Genomic DNA, 20,840 nt, shown 5'->3' with positions numbered 1-20,840 from the left:
GACCGCTTGTGTGGACTGGTCTAGGCTGAGGTTGATGGTGGGATGGAAATTGTTGAAATCATGGTGGAATTCCTCAAGGGCTTCTTTCTTTTCCATGGGTCCAGATGATGAAGTTGTCATCAGTATAGTGCAAGTAGGGTGGAGGTGTTAGGGGACAAGAGCTAAGGAAGTGTTGTTCTGAGTCAGGCATAAAAATGTTGGGATACTGTGGGGCCATGCAGGTACCCATAGCAGTGCCACTGACTTGAAGGTATATATTGTCCCCAAATGTGAAATAGTTGTGGATGAGGACAAAGTCAAAGGTCAGCCACCAGGTTTGCCGTGACAGTATCGGGGATACTGTTCCTGACGGCTTGTAGTCCATCTTTGTGTGGAATGTTGGTGTAGAGGGCTTCTAAATAGGCCAAATCCCCTGAGATGGGATATTAGATGGATGGGATCTGAGTTACTATAGAAAATTCGTTCCTGGGTATCTGGCTGGTGAATCTTGCCCATATGCTCAGGGTTTAGCTGATTGCCATATTTGGGGTCGGGAAGGAATTTTCCTCCAGGGCAGATTGGAGAGGCCCTGGAGGTTTTTCGCCTTCCTCTGTAGCATGGGGCATGGTTGACTTGAGGGAGGCTTCTCTGCTCCTTGAAGTCTTTGTACCATGATTTAAGGACTTCAATAGCTCAGACATGGGTGAGGTTTTTCATAGGAGTGGGTGGGTGAGATTCTGTGGCCTGCGCTGTGCAGGAGGTCGGACTAGATGATCAGAATGGTCCCTTCTGACCTTAGTATCTATGAATCTACATCCATAGTGGCTAGGATGGTGTTTTCAGGGAGATCAGCGATGGATTGTAGTTTCCTCAGGAAGTCAGTGGTGTCTCGAAGATAGCTGGGAGTGTAGAGCCTGAGGAGAGAGTCCACATAGCCAGACAATCTTTCTGTTAGGGTGCCAGTGCCGGCGTCCAGGATTTCCAGGTTTATGAATCTTGGGTAGCAAATAGAATACCCCGGTCAGGTTCTGAATCACTGCATACCCTGCGCGCGCGCACACGCCCCCCCTTGCAAATGTCGATAAGGTCATTAACAGAGCTTGAGTGCTCCGGATAACAGAAATTTGTAAACAAGTGTGACTAGTAAAGAGAAAAACGTTTTACAATGACTGCATTACAACTTGGCCATAGCACAGCACAGACCCAACCCTAAGGTGAGAACTCAGAGGTTGTTGGTTCTCACAACAAATATTTTGGTGGCCTTGGAGTGCCGCCACCAACTCTTGCCGGTTGTCACTCTGACAATTTTTCCTAAAAAATGTAATTAACTTTAGGAAAAACAAATAAATATGCACATATCCATGTCCAAATCCATTTTAATTTATTTATAAAGGCTTTTTTTTTCGAACTCAATAATAAAAATAATGTACAATTGTTGTCTCTGTTCTTTACTGGACCTACAGAGAATAGAAACACAAATAAGGTGCTTTGCATGTTCTTGTCTTTTTTTGTTGTTTGTTTTCATGTGCTTTTTAGGGGTTTTGGTTTTTGTTTTAAGACTTGCTAGCTGGTAAGTCTGCTGTTGTGAAAAGTAATTTGTACATTTGTTAATACCGCTTTTCACAGAAGCAGACATACTAGCTAGCTTGGAGGCAGTGAAAAATGATATTAATAAACATATAAATATCACTTTTCACAGCAAATTTACTCAGCCCCTGAAAGCTGGGGGACAAATTAAGCCCTAGATGGGGAGTTGGGTAGGGAGGCAGCAAGGGCCAGGAGTGAGGGAGGGGTGGTGAGCCCAGGCTGGCATCTGCTGCAGCATGGCTGGGGCCAGAGCCCAAAGCCCTGTGGCCAAAGCCTGCCACCCCAGCCAGAAGCCTGAGTCCCCACTGCCCTTGGGAATGTGGGGAACTCACACTGGCTGCCTGCTCCTTGGGCATTTGTGGCTTCAGAGGAAGGTAGGGCCCAACTCCTACTGGTGGCTCCGAAGGAGGGGTTACTGCTCTCCCCTATCACCGCCTAGGAGGCTGTGACCACAAGAAAAGCCCCCGTGGCTGTGTTTGAGAAATGAATGACAGGAAATAGGGGAACAAAACCCTCACAAAGTTATGTAGCCCTAAATATATGTACCAATGTTCCCTCATGTGTTTGTCCCACAGCTGCATAGGGTGTGAGGATGTCCTTTAGAAGAAATAGATGTCATCCTCTGCCTCCCTGGGTGATTCCACCACACTGTGCCAGTTCTTCATCTTCCCCTGTGCAAGATGTGTGCACATATGGCATCCTGATTTCCTTTGGCTGCTGGGAACCAGGACCAGTGTGAAAATGCATGGGATCCAGCTGCCTGTGCAGAGCTTGTAAACCAGACTTGTCCTGTGCCCACTCGGGATGGAAGCACTCCCCTTCACCCTCACAAATGCTATAGTGTGTGTGGCATACAATGTCATTTGCCACATTGACATCCAGATGGGTGCATAGGCTATACCCATGGGATTTGAGACTACTAAACACATGCTTCATGACCATTGTGCAGCTCTACTGAGTTTGTAACTGCATTCCCATTTTCCAGGGTCATTAATGTCAAAATATGGTTTCATGAGCCAAGTTAGGAATGGATATGTGGGATTCTCCAAAATAACAGTTGGCACAGATAGACCATACAAAACAATATCATTTCTGGGGAATAAAATCTCTTCCTCCTCCTTCAAGTACACTCCTGATCTCCTCAGCACCCTGGTGTCATGAATCTTTCCCGTGTTTCCCAAGTTTGTATTCATGAATCTGTCTCTGAGGTTCTCGAAGTTTTGCAGAATGAGTCAATAGTAACCTTTTTGGTTCACATACTCACCCCCTGTGGTGGGCAAAGTATTGGGGATATGGGTGTCATTGATGGCCCCTGCACAGTTTGGAAACCCCATCCTTGGAAATCCTATTGTTATTTCTGGAACTTTTCTTATGGCAACCACCCATGGGTAGCTCACAGTGTTACTTGCCTCACAGACCTGCACAACCACAACCCCGACAGTGGACTTTCCAACCACAAAGTGATTTGCAATGGACCTATGACTGTCTGGTGTTGCCAGCTTCCACAGGGTAATATCCACTCTCTTCTAGACCAGAATGGCTTCCCTGAATCAAGTGTTCTAGTGCTGGAGGTTTGGTGCATGTTCCTCAGATGGTTCCTGGAAGGTCTGTTTCTTCACTGGGACATTCTGAAGCCCCTGCTGGCCATCTCTTGTTTTTCATAACCATGTGATCCCACCACATTTTGCTGGTCCTTCTTCACCAGAAGCGACATTCCACCCAATGGCATACAGTGGCAATATCAGCACTTACCATATCTGTATCATGTGAGCTGAACGAATTGTCCTTGACCCTCAGGGTCAGCCTCCTTCAACATGTCAAAGTTCTGCTCAAATTCCATTGAGCATTTCACCGATCACCTACTCCACTGCATAAATGTTTGTCTTGCAACAAGGAGCAGGAGCAGAACCAGATCACCATTCCATTGCCCTAAGTCTTCCACATAGCTCAGTTAGAATAACAATGAGAGGCAACGTGACCAGGAATTGCCATTGGCAACTGTGTGGGAGATGGTATCAACAACACACTGCAAACTGGTTCCTAGAGCATTTCCCTGTCTGCACAGAACCCTGGGACATCATCCCTGAATTGGTAGCGCTAACATAGCCTAGCAGCAGCATGGATGTGAGTGTATACGTTTACACTGCGTTTCACTGTGTCCAGCACATACACATTATGCTATCTGGCATTTTGTGGAAAGCATGCATGAGCATGTACACGGTCCAGTACTTAAGTCTGCGTGCCAGTGTAGATGTAGCCTACGTTCAGAAGCATCCCCATTAGATGGGGAGCCCCAAACCTAAATCCAGGCTTGAACGAGTAAATGAGAAGTGAGACATGATCAGCAAAAAATTCCTTGCTGTCTCCAAAGGGGTGCTTAGTTTGATTAATATGCATTTTGACAAGCTCGCCTGAAAACCTGTTTTTCTGCTTTTATTAATGTAATTTTGCCAACAGCTAATCCTTAGTGTGGCTTTTTATGTATATGGAGCGGAGATGTTTATGCGTGAGAAATAACTATGGAGCCTTGTGTGTTCATTTCTCTTGAGCATATTTTGCACTAGAAGCTGAATTCTCCAGTTAATTGAATGGGTTCACATTGTAATTATGATCTCCTGAGAGTCTTTGTTAACTTTGGAGACTCCATTGTAACTTTAGATTTTCAGTAGGAAAAACTTTATAACGGAAGAACTTGGGGAGTCCATTACAAGATCGCTTTGATGGCAATAGGAGGTGAAACTAATTTCAGTGCAAGTCTTCAGAGATTCCCTAGGCTTGGTCTACACACAGTGTTTGTATGAGTTTAACATTTCGGTTAGGAGTGTAAGTTTTTTATCAAAATAGTTATACCAGTTCAACTCCCAGTGTGGATGGCAGTTATGCTACTAGTATAGCTTATTCCCCTTCTATGAGAATAGCTATACTAACAGAAAGCGCTTTTATACTGGTATAATGCATTCCATGCTAGGAGGGCTGTTCTGCTTAAATGATACTAGTATCGCTAAAGTGGTACAACTTCTGTGTATACAAGCCCTCAGTATTGGTATTATGCAACATTACAGCAGCACAGTGTCGTACAAGTAAATTTAAACTCCTGTGCTGATGCAATAAAAATGTGAGATAAGACTTTAACTCTCACACTGTTCTATAAAGTCCCTGTTATGGTATCAGCATGAAATATCAATGCAAGCTTTTACTGCCATTTGACTGCTGGTGTAGTGGTACATAAGAGTGGCCATGCTGGATCAGACCAAAGGTCCATCCAGCCCAGTATCCTGTCTACTGACAGTGGCCAATGCCAGGTGCCCCAGAGGGAGTGAACCTAACAGGTAATGATCCAGTGATCTCTCTCCTGCCATCCATCTCCACCCTCTGTCAACCCCAGAGGCTAGGGACACCATTCCTTACCCATCCTAGCTAATAGCCATTAATGGATTTAACCTCCATGAATTTATCTTTTAAACCCTGTTATAGTCCTAGCCTTCACAACATCCTCAGGCAAGGAATTCCACAGGTTGACTGTGCGCTGTGTGAAGAAGAACTTCCTTTTATTTGTTTTAAACCTGCTGCTCATTAATTTCATTTGGTGGCTCCTAGTTCTTATATTATGGGAACAAGTAAATAACTTTTCCTTATTCACTTTCTCCACACCGCTCATGATTTTATATACCTCTATCATATCCCCCTTAGTCCTCTCTTTTCCAAGCTGAAAAGTCCTAACCTCTTTAATCTCTTCTCATATGGGATCCGTTCCAAACTCCTACTCATTTTAGTTGCCCTTTTCTGAACCTTTTCTAATGCCAGTATCTCTTTTTTGAGATGAGATGAGAGAACCACATCTGTACACAGTATTGAAGAAGTGGGTGTACCATGGATTTATGTAAGGGTAGCACAATAAGTTACTATATGGCAAACTGGAGTTTGAGTCTGACTTTCTCTCTTGCTTCCTTGCTCTTTAATAAACATTGTAGCTAATTTGAAAATGGTGATAAATGGCTTTGGCAGAAACAACATCCAGCCCTTCTCAGCAAGAAGATGGTTAGTTAGGAGAGAAGGTGTAAAGACATTAAACTATACTAAAATGTATTATGGGGATGGAGACTTCTGAAATGCCCATCAGAAAAAAAAAACCTCCACAAATTTCCCCAAATCCAGGGAATTCTCAGTCCTGAGTTACCACTATCAGGACCAGCTGTAACATTATTGTAGCAAATGTAGGCCTCTGTCAGGGGATGTGTTGCAGTGCTTAGATTCTAGTGTAGCAGGGATAGAAGTTACTGTGGGACATTTATGCTCTGAATTTCCTGTTTTGTCAATCGTTCCTTTTAATTACACATTGTTATTTAGAAACAATATATCTGTTTTGTTTTGTAAACAGAATGCTTCCAAGCTTTGATACTGGTGGATAGAGCTGATGGAAGCAATCTCTTAGCATTGACAAATGGTATGTGTGCATCTCAACTCCATTTATTCTACACTATCCATTATTTTATCATCTTGATTTAATCAGCAGGAGTATAAAGTTGAATAAAATAAGCCTGAAAAACCTACTACTATTACATGTAGACCAACTGTAGTGTTAGTCTAATTAGGCCCTACTGTGTTTCCTTTTTCTTGGTTTTCACAATTGTACTATGTATGTACGGTTCCCTTCAAGGAAAGATGTGACACCTAAATGAGAAGCATCATGTTTTCTGGTATAGCAGTTAGGGAGAGAAGAAAGGTTAGCTCTTGATGTATTTCCTTGTCAAGCCATAAAACCTGTGGGGACAGATGTGAGTAGCTTATTTCTTTTAGAAGTAAACAAAGGGTTTTAGAAATGGGGTAGGGAATTCATAATGGAAATGACTAAATTTTTTTTGGCTTATCACATTAGTAATTCCTAAAAGAGCAGAAGAGGAAAGGAGAAGAGGAAAAGCTTGCTGCAGACAATGCATTGACAAGCAGCTCATTCATGGGCTGATCCTAGTTCATGGTTTCTCAACCTTCATTGCACCACAACCCCCTTCTGACACAAAATTTACTACATGACCCCAGGAAGGGGGACTGAAGATCGAGCCCCTCTGCCCTGGGCAGGGGGCCAAAGCTGAAGCCTGACCCTTATCACCTTTGGGTGGGGGGTTGAAGCCAAAACTTGAAGGCTTCAGTCCCGGGTAGGTGGGAGCTGTACCCTGAGCTCCACCACCCAGGTCTGAAGCTCTCCGGCTTCAGTTCCAGCTCTGGGCAGTAGGGCTCGGACTTTTGGCTTCAGCCCCAGGCCCCAGCAAGTCTAACGCCAGCCCTGGCGACCCCATTAAAACAGGGTCACGACCCACTTTGGCATCCCGACCCACTTTGGCATCCCAACCCACAGTTTGAGAACCGTTGTCTTAGTTGCTCAAGTTTCCCATTGGCGTTAAGTGAGAGTTGCAGGATCAAGATGTTAAACTGCAAGGGAGATCAAATCTCAGGCTGTCTACACTACAAACCTTACAGCAGCACAGCCACTGTAAAGTCTCCCTTGTAGCCGTTCTCCCATCAGCATAATTAAACTACCGCCAAGGAGCCGCGGTAACTATGTCCGTGGGAGAGCGTCTCATGCCAACATAGCGCTGTCCATTCCGGCGCTTTTGTCAGTGAAACTTTTGTCGGTCAGGGGTGTGAAAAAAACACTCCTCTGACCAACAAAAGTTTTACCGACAAAAGTGCTAGCGTAGACATAGCCTCAGTTTTGTATTAGCACCTATATTAAAAGAATGCCTTTCACCTGGTTTAGGTCCACAATGTGAATACTCTTTAGTCTAATGATCTGGGGGGAATGTCTGTTCATGAACTGGTGAATCTAAACCACTGTAAAATCAACGAGGAGTCCTTTTGGCATCTTAGAGACTAACATATTTTCTTTTCATGTCTGCAATGTGTTAAAACCCACTATTTGTCAAACAGAAATTATAAATATCAGACTTCTCCCTCACCCCACCCTCTGCCCCATACTTTACTTTTTCTCTAAGGCCCCATGAAAAATGTAGTGATTTGCTTTAGAAGAGGAAGCATTAGTTAACCAATCCCATTCCCAATGCTGACAATATCAATGACGCAGGTTTGTAGAGTTTACATTATTGTATTAATTGAGGGCGATGCAGGTGTGCAGGGCTTAAAATTACTGCATATTAAGAGAAGTTATTTATTTTTTGCCTTTGAGTAAAACTTTTGTAAGATCCCTTTCAATTTGATGATCTATTTCATTATACTTTTCATCTGTCATTAGTTAATTCTATTTAAAATATAGTATTGCATCATGTGGTGGTGTAGAGGACATAATAAATCCAGAAGCCTGTGTATGTGAATGAATGCTCTGTAGAGTATTTCAATAAAGCATTTACTGAGATGAGGCAATCAGTCTCCCAACATAAAAATAAAGGGCCAAACTGTGTCCTGATTTGCACCTCATAAAACTCTACACCAGGGTTGGCAACCTTTCAGAACTGGTGTGCCGAGTCTTCACGTATTCACTTTAATTTAAGGTTTCATGTGCCAGTAATACATTTTAACATTTTTTAGAAGGTCTCTTTCTATAAGTCTATATATTATATAACTAAACTATTGCCATATGTAAAGTAAGCAAGGTTTTCAAAATGTTTAAGAAGCTTCATTTAAAATTAAATTAAAATGCTGATCTTATGCCGCCAGCCCACTCAGCCTGCTGCCAGCCTGGGGTTCCGTTCACCTAGGCCGGCAGCAGGCTGAGTGGGGCCTGCGGCCTAGACCCTGGCTGGCAAGGGGCTGGCAGCCAGTACCCCAGACCAGCAGCGGGCTGAGTGGAGCCAGCAGCCGGGACCCCAAACCAGCAGTGGGCTGAGCAGCTCAGCCCACTGCCACTCAGCCCGCTGCCGGTCTGGAGTTCCGTCCACCAGCTCCTGCCAGCCAGGGTACTGACTGCCGGCCCCACTCAGCCCGCTGCCGGTCTGGGATCCCGGCCCTGCCCACATTGAGTGCGTACCTACCTTCTCCCTGGTTCTAGCCCATTCTCTTCCTCTCTGTCTGCGCTGAGCTGAGGGTGGGAGTGCACTGAGCACAGAGCTGGGGGTGAAGGCGCAGGCTGGGGGATGGGGTGTAGGGTCTGACCAGGAGCTAGAATGAGGGAGGGGGCTCAGGGTTGGGGCAGGAGGTTTGGGTGTGGAGTGCTTACCTGGGAAGCTCCCATTTGGTGCGAGGGGTGCACATAGGAATGTGGGGGGAGGTGCAGGAGCTCTCATTTGGTGCTCACGGTGGGGGTGAGAATGGGGGGGTGCAAGAGTCAGGGCACAGGGTGTGGGGGTGTAGGAGTCAAAGCAGAGGCCTGGGGGTATGTGAGGAGGGTGCAGGAGTTAGGGCATGGGGGGGACTGGGTATGTGGGGGTTGCTGGAGTCAAGGCTGGGGTCGTGGGGGTGCAGGGGTCAGGGCAGAGGGCTGGGAGTGTGTGAGAAGGGTGCAGAAGTCAGGACAGAGGTCTGGGTATGTTGGGGGGTGCAGGATCAGGGCTGGGGGGTGCAGGGGTCAGGGCAGGAGGCTGGGATGTGTGTGAGGGGGATGCAGATCATGGCAGAAGGCTGGGGTGGGTGTGAGGGGGGTGCAGGGATCAGGGCAGAGGGCTAGGGATGTGGGCTGGGGTCGTGGGGGTGCTCCCAGCCCCCTGCCCAGAGCGGCTCACAGCAGGGGGCTGGAGGGGATATGCCCTGTCCCCACCTCTTCTCTGCCTCCTCCCCGGAGCAGCAGCTCTGGTTCTCCCCCTCCCTCGCAAGGGCCATCAGCTGATCGGGGGCAGGGAGGGAGAGGAGGAGGAGGAGCGGGGCCAAGCTTCTTCACCCTGCCCCTGTCCGGGGGCGGGGGGTGGAGAAGAGCGGGCCGGGGCAGGCAGGATTTTTAATGGCACACAGCTGCCTGCCGGGATCCCGACCTGGGTTCAGCAGCGGGCGCTGAGTGGGGCTGGCGGCTGGGACCTGGCAGGCAGCAGCATGCCATTAAAAATTTGCTTGCGTGCCATCTTTGGCACACGTGCCATAGGTTGCCGACCCCTGCTCTACACACTACATTCGGGTTGCATAATATGCAAGTCAGTTCACAATGTGGCTCAAACAATGCAAACTCTGAGTTATATTTTAGGTCAGTTTTTTTTAATAAACCAATATCTCTACTGTCGCACTATGTATGTATATATTTTATGTATAGTAGCTATATGAAATTCCAGGGTTGCAGCTTGATCAAACTTAGAAGATTTAGGGCAGATGCAGTTCAATATTCTGATCCTTGTTGGGGGTAAGGGGGAGATAAATGGTGGTAGACCATTTCTCTGCAAATTTATCTAAGTCCTGTAGGTCAGTGCTACTCAAAGTGGTGGTCTGCGGACTGGTGCCGGTCCGCGAGCCATTGGCTGCCGGTCTGCGCGCACATTGGAAAAAAAAATTGCCAGTCCCCCACATCAGCTAGCTTGAGAAGCACTGCTGTAGGTGATACACTGAAATCTGTTCCACTGGAGAGTCTCTAAGGTTTATCTAAGTTCTCTATTGTAGTTTGTTTTTATTAAACTGTTTCATTAGCACACTCTCTCTTTTTCTTTCTTTTTGGCTAGTGTAATTCACAAAAGTGAAGTGTCTTTAATGTATTTGGTATCTGATAACGTGGTGACTTGTAAGTTTAATTGTAAAAATGTAATGTGGATTGCTGAAGTCTTTGTATGTTATTTTTTAAAGTAAACAATGTAACTACTGAAGATGGGATGCAGAGAAGCAAACGTAGGTTACAACCTTCTATATCAAATGAAAATACATCAGGTTCTCCTTTGTGAGTATACAGGTCACATTTCATTTCAGTTTACTGTAGTCCATTCTTTTAAATATTCTTTGTCTTGCACAAGAGACTTTGTCACTAACGCTATAAAATTAACTGTTTAAACGCAATTTTGAACCGTGGTTATGGCCGAAGCCTCAGAGTTTATAAACTGATCTGTGTGGAAGACTTGAATGCCCTCCAAGTTACAACATGAGAGTATGTGTTTGCCTGTAGCTAGAGAAGGGATAGAGTGATAAAATTTCGCTATGTATGAAGGTGTGCGCAGTTTAAAGCCATGGATAATTAAGGTACTAGGCTGGGACTCGGGAGATTTGAGTTCAGTTCCCAGCTCTGCCACAGACTGTGCAGGACCTTGGGTACGTTCAGCTGCTGTTCTGTAAAGGGGGATTTATGATATTTCCTTTGTCTATCTTGTCTATTTAAAGTGTAAGCTTTTTGGGGCAGAAGCATGCTGTAACAGATTGCTCATCCAGTGCCCAGAACAAAGAGGCCTTGATTGCCATTGAAACCTCATGGCACTAGCTTAATACAAATAATGATCCATTGAAACCCTGGACTTCATGATTGGGACCAAGAGTTATTTTCTCCCCCTACTGAAGAATGTTGAACAATTAAAAAACTGAATCTTGTATTGGTAACGCAAGGCATGGTTCAAATTATTACTATTTTTTTTTTGTGATTCTTAACAGAATGGAGGCGAAAGAAAAATCACACTCAGGGAATGAAGTCGTATGTAGTGAAACAAAGGAGTTACCTTTAAAGCTATGTTACCAGAATCATGACTGCTCTAATGTATGTCTTGCCAACAGACCACTGAACTCATACAAGGGAGAAAACCCTCTTAAAATACCAATCCTGTGTCATTTCCAGAGACGACATGCAAAAGCAGACTTGCTTTCAAAGTCACTTGATGTGAATTATAAGACACCCTGTGGGAGGAGTCTGAGAAACTTTCAAGATGTGCAGAGTTACCTGTTTGAAACAGAGTGCAACTTCTTATTTGTCGATCACTTTTCTTTCAACACATATGTACAGCTGGGCAGAAACACTCTGAACCGAGAAGCACTTGTATTTGATTTTGATATCAGCAATGGAGCTGAGTCTGTGCCTATTTCCTTCTGTAATGAAGTTGACAACACAAGATTACCTTATTTTAAATATAGGAAGGCCTCGTGGCCACGTGGGTACTATCTGAACAACTTCTCCAGCATGTTTCTTGACTCATGCGACTGTACGGATGGCTGCACAGATAGGTAAGTAGAAAAAGTTGACCTCTAACTAAAGCCCAGTCATATAGGTGCCCTGAATAACATAAAGGGAGACTGTCAAATTTACTGTGTGCATTTAGCGATATAGATCATAGAATAGAATATCAGGGGTGGAAGGGACCTCAGGAGATCATCTAGTCCAACCCCCTGCTCAAAGCAGGACCAATCCCCAATATCTGCCCCAGATCCCTAAATGGCCCCTTCAAGGATTGAACTTACAACCCTGGGTTTACCAGGCCAATGCTCAAACCACTGAGCTATCCCGATATAATAATTTTATCTAATAATACGCAGGGTAAAAAAAGCATTTGATGGTCCAAATTAAAAGCTCTAGTTCTGCTGTGCATGCAGAAGAGTGGGGAGCAGCAGATCCACTGCATGCTCCTCCCATCCCCTTGCAGGCTCTTTTTCCACAGGAGTTGAGACTCTCTGGTTATGTAGGGAGTGGGGCCAGAGCCAGGCCAGGCGTTGTTCACAACAACCCTTTGTGGTTATAAGAGTGTAAGATAATAGTGGCAGAGTCAGTGTTATCTTCTTTTGCTTCCCAATCTGTGTTGTGAACTCTAGTTATTTTCTGGTGGGGGGAGGGAGATGCCGAAGCAGTGGCAGGCACGGATGCTATGATAGTACAGATTTTGTTCAGTTTGTTGTTTTTGTGTATTAGACAGTATTTTGTGTGGTCAATTTTGCTGTGTCCCCCAGTGTAGTTAATCCCCACTCTTCCCCCCCCCCCTTATTGTTTGGACCTTCAACAAGGCACAGGCAAAAGAAAAATTCTTGAAGACGTAGGAAAATGTGATTGTGGACCAAAAAAATTGGGAGAGGGGGGCCTGAAACTACTTAGAAAAACATAGGTTTCAGATTGACTAGATTTAAAGTTAGCTTCGTCCCTTTAACCACATCCTTATTTTCACATGATAGTTTACTGTTACCTTTCTAGGTCAAAATGTGCGTGCTTACGGCTGACTGCAAAAGGCTTCAATGAAAATTCTGCCTCACCAAGTAACCGAGCATCTTGTGGTTACAGGTATAAAAGGCTGGATGGACCTGTCCCCAGTGGGTAAGACACCTAGAGTTTACACTGGTATTTTATCCACATACAGTTATAGTATTCAGCCTATGCTTAAACAGCTTTTGGTTAGCCAGCATCTTGGGAAGGGATCGAGGGGCGTTATAGTGATTGTATTGAATGTTCATGGTGAAATAGGAAAAGTACTTTAGTTTTGAAAGCCACAGCATGGGGTTTTGTATTACAGGAACTATTTTTTTATACTTCAGCTTGCAAGACTAGCATAGTAGATCTCAAAGCACTTTACAAAGAGATCACTATCTCCTTACAGATAGAGAAGCTGAGGTACAGACAGGTGAAGTGATTTGTCCAACATCACCAGCAGGCCAGTGTCCGTGCTAGGAATAGAGCCCAAGTCTCTCGGGTTCCAGTCCAGTGCTCTGTCCACAAGGCATACTATGTTTATTCACCCCACCCCGCACCGTTCCTCAGACATTCTTGTCAACTGCTGGAAATGGCCCACCTTGATTATCACTACAAAAGGTTTTCTTCCCCTTCCCCCCCGCTCTCCTGCTGGTAATAGCTCATCTTAAGTGATCACTCTCCTTACAGTGTATATGGTAACACCCATTGTTTCATGTTCTCTGTGTATATAAATCTTCCCACTTTATTTTCCACTGAATGCATCCGATGAAGTGAGCTATAGCTCACAAAAGCTTATGCTCAAATAAATTTGCTAGTCTCTAAGGTGCCACAAGTACTCCTTTTCCTTTCTCCCCACTTAGGGTATGTCTTCAACTGCAGTTAGACACCTGTGGCTGGCCTGTGCCAGCTGACTCTAAGGGGCTGTTTAATTGCAGTGTAGACATTCAGGCTGGTCTGGGCTCTGGGACCCACCCACATCGTAGGGTCCTAGAGCCCAGGCTGCAACTCAAGCATGTACACTGCAGTTAGACAGCCTCTCAGCCTGAGTCTTACGAGGCCAAGTCAGCTGGCATGGGCTACCTGCAGGTTTTTAATTGCAGTGTAGGCACACCCATAGCGCACATACTGTGGTAACCTGGCATTGAACCTGGAGTTGCCATATCCCAGCTGGCTCTTGTATGACTCCTTACGGAATGAAAGCCCTCACTGAAGTTGTTCCAACGTTTTGACAATCAACTCCACCCCAAAATGTCACAAGCTGGGGATATTTTAAAAATCAGAAAAATCCTAGAGTCCTTGACAGCCATGACAAAATCCATCCAGATTGATTGTTTGCTCATTTATGCTTTTAAATATGTTCCAAGAGTAGAAGGGAGTGCTTCGTTCAATCACTTGTCAAGGCTGCAGAATCTGTGCTGCATAGCTTACTTAGTAATATATGCCATAGTTATATTACCTAACTCATCCCTGAAAATGTGATGGACTCTTGTAAGTGTTCAATCAGGAATGGGGAAGGCTAAACTCTAGAAGTGCAGTGATTTGCCCATTCTTTTCTAACCAGGTGTCTTTGTCTTTTCAGTGAGCTGCTCTTTTATTTGCTTTTGCCAGATATGAATAAGTGATATTTTTTTATTTCATTTTTAATTTTTCTTTTTTTCTGGCAGAATTTACGAATGCAACTTATCATGCAAATGTGACAGAATGAGGTGTCAGAACAGAGTAGCAAAGCATGGCATCCAAGTTCGGTTGCAGGTATTCAACACAGACCGGAAGGGCTGGGGCGTCCGCTGTCTAGATGATATTGACAAAGGAACATTTGTTTGTACTTTTTCAGGTAACATAAAACAATGCCTGAAAGATTCTAGCACTGTCATTCTCAAACTGTACTTTGTGGAGCCCTTGCTAGAGGTCTGCAAGCTGCAGCATTTTAAGAACCAAGCAGTGAGCAGGATATGCTGGGTTGGGAAGCCAGATACATCCATAAAATCTGCTTTTCAGTGTGCACCAAAGAATAGAAAAAAAAGCTTAGAAAACAACTGTAATCAAGTGGTGCTAGCCAAGCACTCAGATCATTCCAAGGCTATATTTCTGTGACTCCTATCTCAAAGGTACTATCCCTTACCTCACAAGCTTGTCTGTTCTGTGCTAGATTCCACAAGGACAGCTTCCTCGCAGAATGAATGGTGGTTACATTGCATGCTCACAAATAGTGGTCTTGCCCTTGCTAAAAATATAACTGCAAGGTGGGTCAGAGTGAACATGAACTAAACTAAAAACCTTCTGCTTTCTTCTAGGCAGGTTAATGAGCAGAGCTGAGCCTCAGGAAATGAGAGATTTTGATCATGAGGCCGAAAAGAAGGATGCTGTGAATGACAGAAGTCCCAGCTCACTTTCAGTAAAGAGAAAACTGGACACTGCTTGTTCAGATTCTGAGATTGAACTTGTCCAGACTGGTAAAGACAGCATTAACAGGAGGTGTGAAACTTTATCTCAGCCTGCGGATGATGAATATAAACCAGTTGTGTAAGTTGTAGTAGCAGATTTAAGGTAAAGATAGACTGTATGCTACTATTATAGACTATTCAAAAAAGAACTAGATAAGTTCATGGAGGATAGGTCCATCAATGGCTATTAGCCAGGATGGGCAAGGATGGTGTCCCTAGCCTCTGTTTGCCAAAAGCTGGGAGTGGACGCCAGGGGATGCATCAGTTGATGTTTCTGTTCATTTCCTCTGGGGCATCTAGCATTGGCCATTGTCAGAAGACAGGATGCCGGGCTAGATGAACAATTGGTCTGACCCAGTATGGCCGTTCTTATGTTCTCATCCCATAGCAATACCCACAGTGGAGCTTGAGTGTTCAACTGAGCAGTCTTTCATATTTTTTTAAGCTTATTTTTTTATGATATTTATTCAGGCAGGACACAGTTGTTTCTATGAATTAACTTTATTCCCAACCCATCTGGAACTTTCTTGGCATTTTCCAGAAATCACCTTAGTCTCCTGAATGAATACATGTTTGTACTTGAGCTTTCATGGTTATAGTTCATTATGTAAATTTGAAAAGGGAGCAATGACTTTCATATTTTTCTCCAACTGTGCAGTATTTTAAATTAATCACTAATTGTTCTGTCCTCCTTTTCCCCCAACCCTTCACTTCTCAGCATTTTGAACTGTTGTAACTAGAGACTAAGGTCTAGTCTACATTACAGGGTTAGTTCAGCACAAGGCAGCTTACGTCGCCCTAGCCATGGAAATGTCTGTGCTTAAATTTCACTCCCTCCAAAGTAATAACTCTACACTCAAGAGCAGCGTAGAGTACAGGTCAGTGTTGTTAGGTCAACATAACACAGTGTAGACACTGCGTTGCTTACATCGACTGTTAGTGGCTTTCAGGAGCTGTCCCACAATGACTTCAATATCGATTGTACAAGTGCTCCTGGTGAGGATGTGCACTGCCAACATAAGGAACACCATGTAAAAGCAAAAAGAAAAAGGAGTACTTGTGGCACCTTAGAGACTAACAAATTTATTAGAGCATAAGCTTTCATGAGCTACAGCTCACTTCATCGGACTAACACAGCTGCTACTCTGAAACGTGTAAAAGCAATGTCATTACTGTGGTGACTGAATGATTATGCAAGTTAAGTTGACTTAATTTTGTAGTCATAGAATCATAGAATATCAGGGTTGGAAGGGACCCCAGAAGGTCATCTAGTCCAACCCCCTGCTCAAAGCAGGACCAAGTCCCAGTTAAATCATCCCAGCCAGGGCTTTGTCAAGCCTGACCTTAAAAACCTCTAAGGAAGGAGATTCTACCACCTCCCTAGGTAACGCATTCCAGTGTTTCACCACCCTCTTAGTGAAAAAGTTTTTCCTAATATCCAATCTAAACCTCCCCCATTGCAACTTGAGACCATTACTCCTCGTTCTGTCATCTGCTACCATTGAGAACAGTCTAGAGCCATCCTCTTTGAAACCCCCTTTCAGGTAGTTGAAAGCAGCTATCAAATCCCCCCTCATTCTTCTCTTCTGCAGACTAAACAATCCCAGCTCCCTCAGCCTCTCCTCATAAGTCATGTGCTCTAGACCCCTAATCATTTTCGTTGCCCTTCGTTGTACTCTTTCCAATTTATCCACATCCTTCCTGTAGTGTGGGGCCCAAAACTGGACACAGTACTCCAGATGAGGCCTCACCAGTGTCGAATAGAGGGGAACGATCACGTCCCTCGATCTGCTCGCTATGCCCCTACTTATACATCCCAAAATGCCATTGGCCTTCTTGGCAACAAGGGCACACTGCTGACTCATATCCAGCTTCTCGTCCACCGTCACCCCTAGGTCCTTTTCCGCAGAACTGCTGCCGAGCCATTCGGTCCCTAGTCTGTAGCGGTGCATTGGATTCTTCCATCCTAAGTGCAGGACCCTGCACTTATCCTTATTGAACCTCATTAGATTTCTTTTGGCCCAATCCTCCAATTTGTCTAGGTCCTTCTGTATCCTATCCCTCCCCTCCAGCGTATCTACCACTCCTCCCAGTTTAGTATCATCCGCAAATTTGCTGAGAGTGCAATCCACACCATCCTCCAGATCATTTATGAAGATATTGAACAAAACGGGCCCCAGGACCGACCCCTGGGGCACTCCACTTGACACCGGCTGCCAACTAGACATGGAGCCATTGATCACTACCCGTTGAGCCCGACAATCTAGCCAGCTTTCTACCCACCTTATAGTGCATTCATCCAGCCCATACTTCCTTAACTTGCTGACAAGAATGCTGTGGGAGACCGTGTCAAAAGCTTTGCTAAAGTCAAGAAACAATACATCCACTGCTTTCCCTTCATCCACAGAACCAGTAATCTCATCATAAAAGGCGATTAGATTAGTCAGGCATGACCTTCCCTTGGTGAATCCATGCTGACTGTTCCTGATCACTTTCCTCTCCTCTAAGTGCTTCAGGATTGATTCTTTGAGGACCTGCTCCATGATTTTTCCAGGGACTGAGGTGAGGCTGACTGGCCTGTAGTTCCCAGGATCCTCCTTCTTCCCTTTTTTAAAGATGGGCACTACATTAGCCTTTTTCCAGTCATCCGGGACTTCCCCCGTTCGCCACGAGTTTTCAAAGATAATGGCCAAGGGCTCTGCAATCACAGCCGCCAATTCCTTCAGCACTCTCGGATGCAATTCGTCCGGCCCCATGGACTTGTGCACGTCCAGCTTTTCTAAATAGTCCCTAACCACCTCTATCTCTACAGAGGGCTGGCCATCTCTTCCCCATTTTGTGTTGCCCAGCACAGCAGTCTGGGAGCTGACCTTGTTAGTGAAAACAGAAGCAAAAAAAGCATTGAGTACATTAGCTTTTTCCACATCCTCTGTCACTAGCTTGCCTCCCTCATTCAGTAAGGGGCCCACACTTTCCTTGGCTTTCTTCTTGTTGCCAACATACCTGAAGAAACCCTTCTTGTTACTCTTGACATCTCTTGCTAGCTGCAGCTCCAGGTGCGATTTGGCCCTCCTGATATCTTTCCTACATGCCCGAGCAATATTTTTATACTCTTCCCTGGTCATATGTCCAACCTTCCACTTCTTGTAAGCTTCTTTTTTATGTTTAAGATCCGCTAGGATTTCACCATTAAGCCAAGCTGGTCACCTGCCATATTTACTATTCTTTCGACTCATCGGGATGGTTTGTCCCTGTAACCTCAACAGGGATTCCTTGAAATACAGCCAGCACTCCTGGACTCCCTTCCCTTTCATGTTAGTCCCCCAGGGGATCCTGGCCATCTGTTCCATCTGTTAGTGTAGACATAGCATAAGGCCCTAATCTTGCAATCAGTTTCATGGAGATGCAATAGTGTGTTCAGTGAGGGGAGCTCATCTCGGGAGCTTTAGCAGCTTATGAGAATTTCCAGAAGCAAACGATGGCTTGTCTGTAAAGTAAACTTGTTACTTTGGAAGCATGGGTGTCAGGTGAAGGCGGGGGGAGGCTAGCTCCCTGCCCCGCCTCTGCCACCTGCAGCCCCACACACACACACACACACACACACACTCCACCCCTGCTCTGCCCTGAGCCTGTCCTACCCCCGCTTATGGTGTCCAATCATGAGACCACCACCCCCCACAAAAAACCCTGTCCCTCCTCACCCCCCCCCATCCACTCCATCACCTGGTCACCCACCTACCACATACCTCCTCACCCCTCCTGCTGCTCACCTCCTCACCCCCGCCCCCACCAGCTGCGAGACCCCTTCCCCGCCTGCTGCTCACCTCCTCACCCGTCCACTGCAAGAACCCCCCAAACTGCCACTTGCCTCCTCACCACATCTCTCCACCCCTGTGGAGGAGAGGAGAGATGCTGCGAGCGGCAGGGACCTCTGGAGAGGGGGGTGTGGAGTGGAGGAAGACTTACCGGCAGCAGCAGATGGTGGGGCCCTTGAGGAAGGGGTGGAACAGGGAGGGGAAGGGGCTGGGCCACAGTGGCCTAGGTGTCCGGCAGTGGGTCAATGGTGGCTGCATCAGGCGGGTCAATCGTGGCTCCACCCATGTTTGGCAGGCAGCATGATGTAGTCTTTACAGGAAGAGGCCAAGTCAGATCTCCTGAATTCTATTCCCTGCCAGCCCTGCGACCTCTGAAACTTTCTTCCTCAGTTTACCCCTCCATATAGTGGGTGCAAATCTTTAGTACCTCATGCTAGAGGTTTATTGTAAGGCTTTGTAAAGCACTTTGAGATCCTCAGATAGCCAACTCTTTAAAACTACCACCAATATTTTGTATGGAATCTTCCCTGCACACTGTCTCTCAAAACACTTGGGTCAGACAGTAAATCAGGAGTTGTGGGCAAGGCAGTGACTGCATGTGTATATTTTCAGTTGTGAGATGAAAGGTGGTAGAAAGCTACAGGAAGGAGGACAGCTGGTTCCAAATTTCAGGAGCTGTAGGAGAGAAGGCTTTTGCAGGAACATGGTCAAGACTGTGTGGAGTGTCAGAGAGGGGAGTAGAGGTCTCTGAGGTAGGCTGGAGCAAATCACAAGTGATTCAGATACATAGTTTGTGAATACAAAAACTATAACTATGAAATTGATAGCAAAGCTGACACATGCTCCTTTCCATAAACCAAGCCAATTGTCCATGTTCAGACTCACATTTTCAACACCACGGAAACCCAATTCTATTTGGAATGAATCACTGTATAAGTTATATAGTTATCAGTGATTAGCCAAATTTTACTAATATTATACACAATAAGTTACAGGAAACACTATGAGGGGTAGGGTTATATTAATTGTATAGATTACAAGATTTCTGAAGCAGGGACTGTCACTTACTGCATGATCCTATGGGTGACTAGCATAGTACAGCTCCATCCTGGCTGATGCCTGTAGATGCTACTGCAATGTAAATGGTTCATAATATTAAACCAAAGGTGACTTTGAATAAAAAGAGTGTAATTTCTAAGGGTCATATCCTACCTTTCCCTTCTGTTAAGAGGGTGTGCCGGGGTGCTCCACTCACTGCTAGGATGGCACCTCCTCCTGGTCACTCTGTGGAATAACTGATTAGGTCAGCGCCTCTTCCCATGGTTGCTAGCCATCCCTCTGTCTCTCTCTGCCAGTCTGCAGTCCCTCTCTCGCTCCACAAACTACTGCCACCTCTTCGTGACTTGGTCCTCCAGCCAGGTCACCAAATGGTTCCCCTTCTGGGGTTGGAAAGTCTTTCCTTGCCAGCAGTCCTAGGCAGTCATCCCATTCACTGCCTTGTAGTGCTTCTCCCTCAGTGGCTGGCAGGGGAACCCAGGCCCACCTTCTATTCTGGGTTTCAGTTCAGGGACCCTTTAGTTAGCAGACAAGGTCTGTTCCCTTCTAGACCTTACTGCCTTTCCCTGAGTCCTGTCCTACCTTCCTGGCCTCCTCCCTCTGTGGGTTGGCCAGCCCAAACATACCTCTCCTTCTCCCAGAGAGTGACTGCAGACTTTCCCAGCAGCCCCTTTCTGCTACCAATTTCCAGCCTGCCTTTATAGCCCCAGCCCAGCTCCTTCCTCCTCAGCTGGGCTCCCTCACTCTGTCAGGGGATTACGTGGCCACCTGACTCCTCTCAGCCATGGCCTGTTGGGTTAATTAGCCCCCTTCTTAGTCTGCAGTAACCCTTTCAGGGCAAGTGTGGAGTGAACACCGCATCACAGGGAGTTAAGGTTTTTTTAGTCTTTATAGGATTTTGTTTGTTTCAGTGGTATGTTTACAGTTTCTCTCCTTGCAAATTGTGCC

At 45.5% G+C, this 20,840-nt stretch overlaps 1 protein-coding gene across 1 annotated transcript in view; it reads left to right on the top strand.

The window, feature by feature from the left end:
* Positions 1–20,840, top strand: part of LOC119850890 (histone-lysine N-methyltransferase SETDB2-like) — a 102,909-nt gene that overhangs the window by 17,825 nt on the left and 64,244 nt on the right. Inside the window, exons 5-10 of the mRNA XM_043505100.1 lie at positions 5,945–6,010; positions 10,276–10,366; positions 11,065–11,628; positions 12,584–12,703; positions 14,242–14,411; positions 14,872–15,100. Coding sequence (XP_043361035.1) covers positions 5,945–6,010; positions 10,276–10,366; positions 11,065–11,628; positions 12,584–12,703; positions 14,242–14,411; positions 14,872–15,100 — 1,240 coding nt within the window. The remainder of the gene's footprint in view (positions 1–5,944; positions 6,011–10,275; positions 10,367–11,064; positions 11,629–12,583; positions 12,704–14,241; positions 14,412–14,871; positions 15,101–20,840) is intronic.

This window comes from Dermochelys coriacea, chromosome 1 (genome assembly GCF_009764565.3).
Source record: "Dermochelys coriacea isolate rDerCor1 chromosome 1, rDerCor1.pri.v4, whole genome shotgun sequence".
Classification (NCBI taxonomy): Eukaryota; Metazoa; Chordata; order Testudines; family Dermochelyidae; genus Dermochelys; species Dermochelys coriacea.
This window is presented reverse-complemented; position numbering and strand designations above follow the sequence as displayed.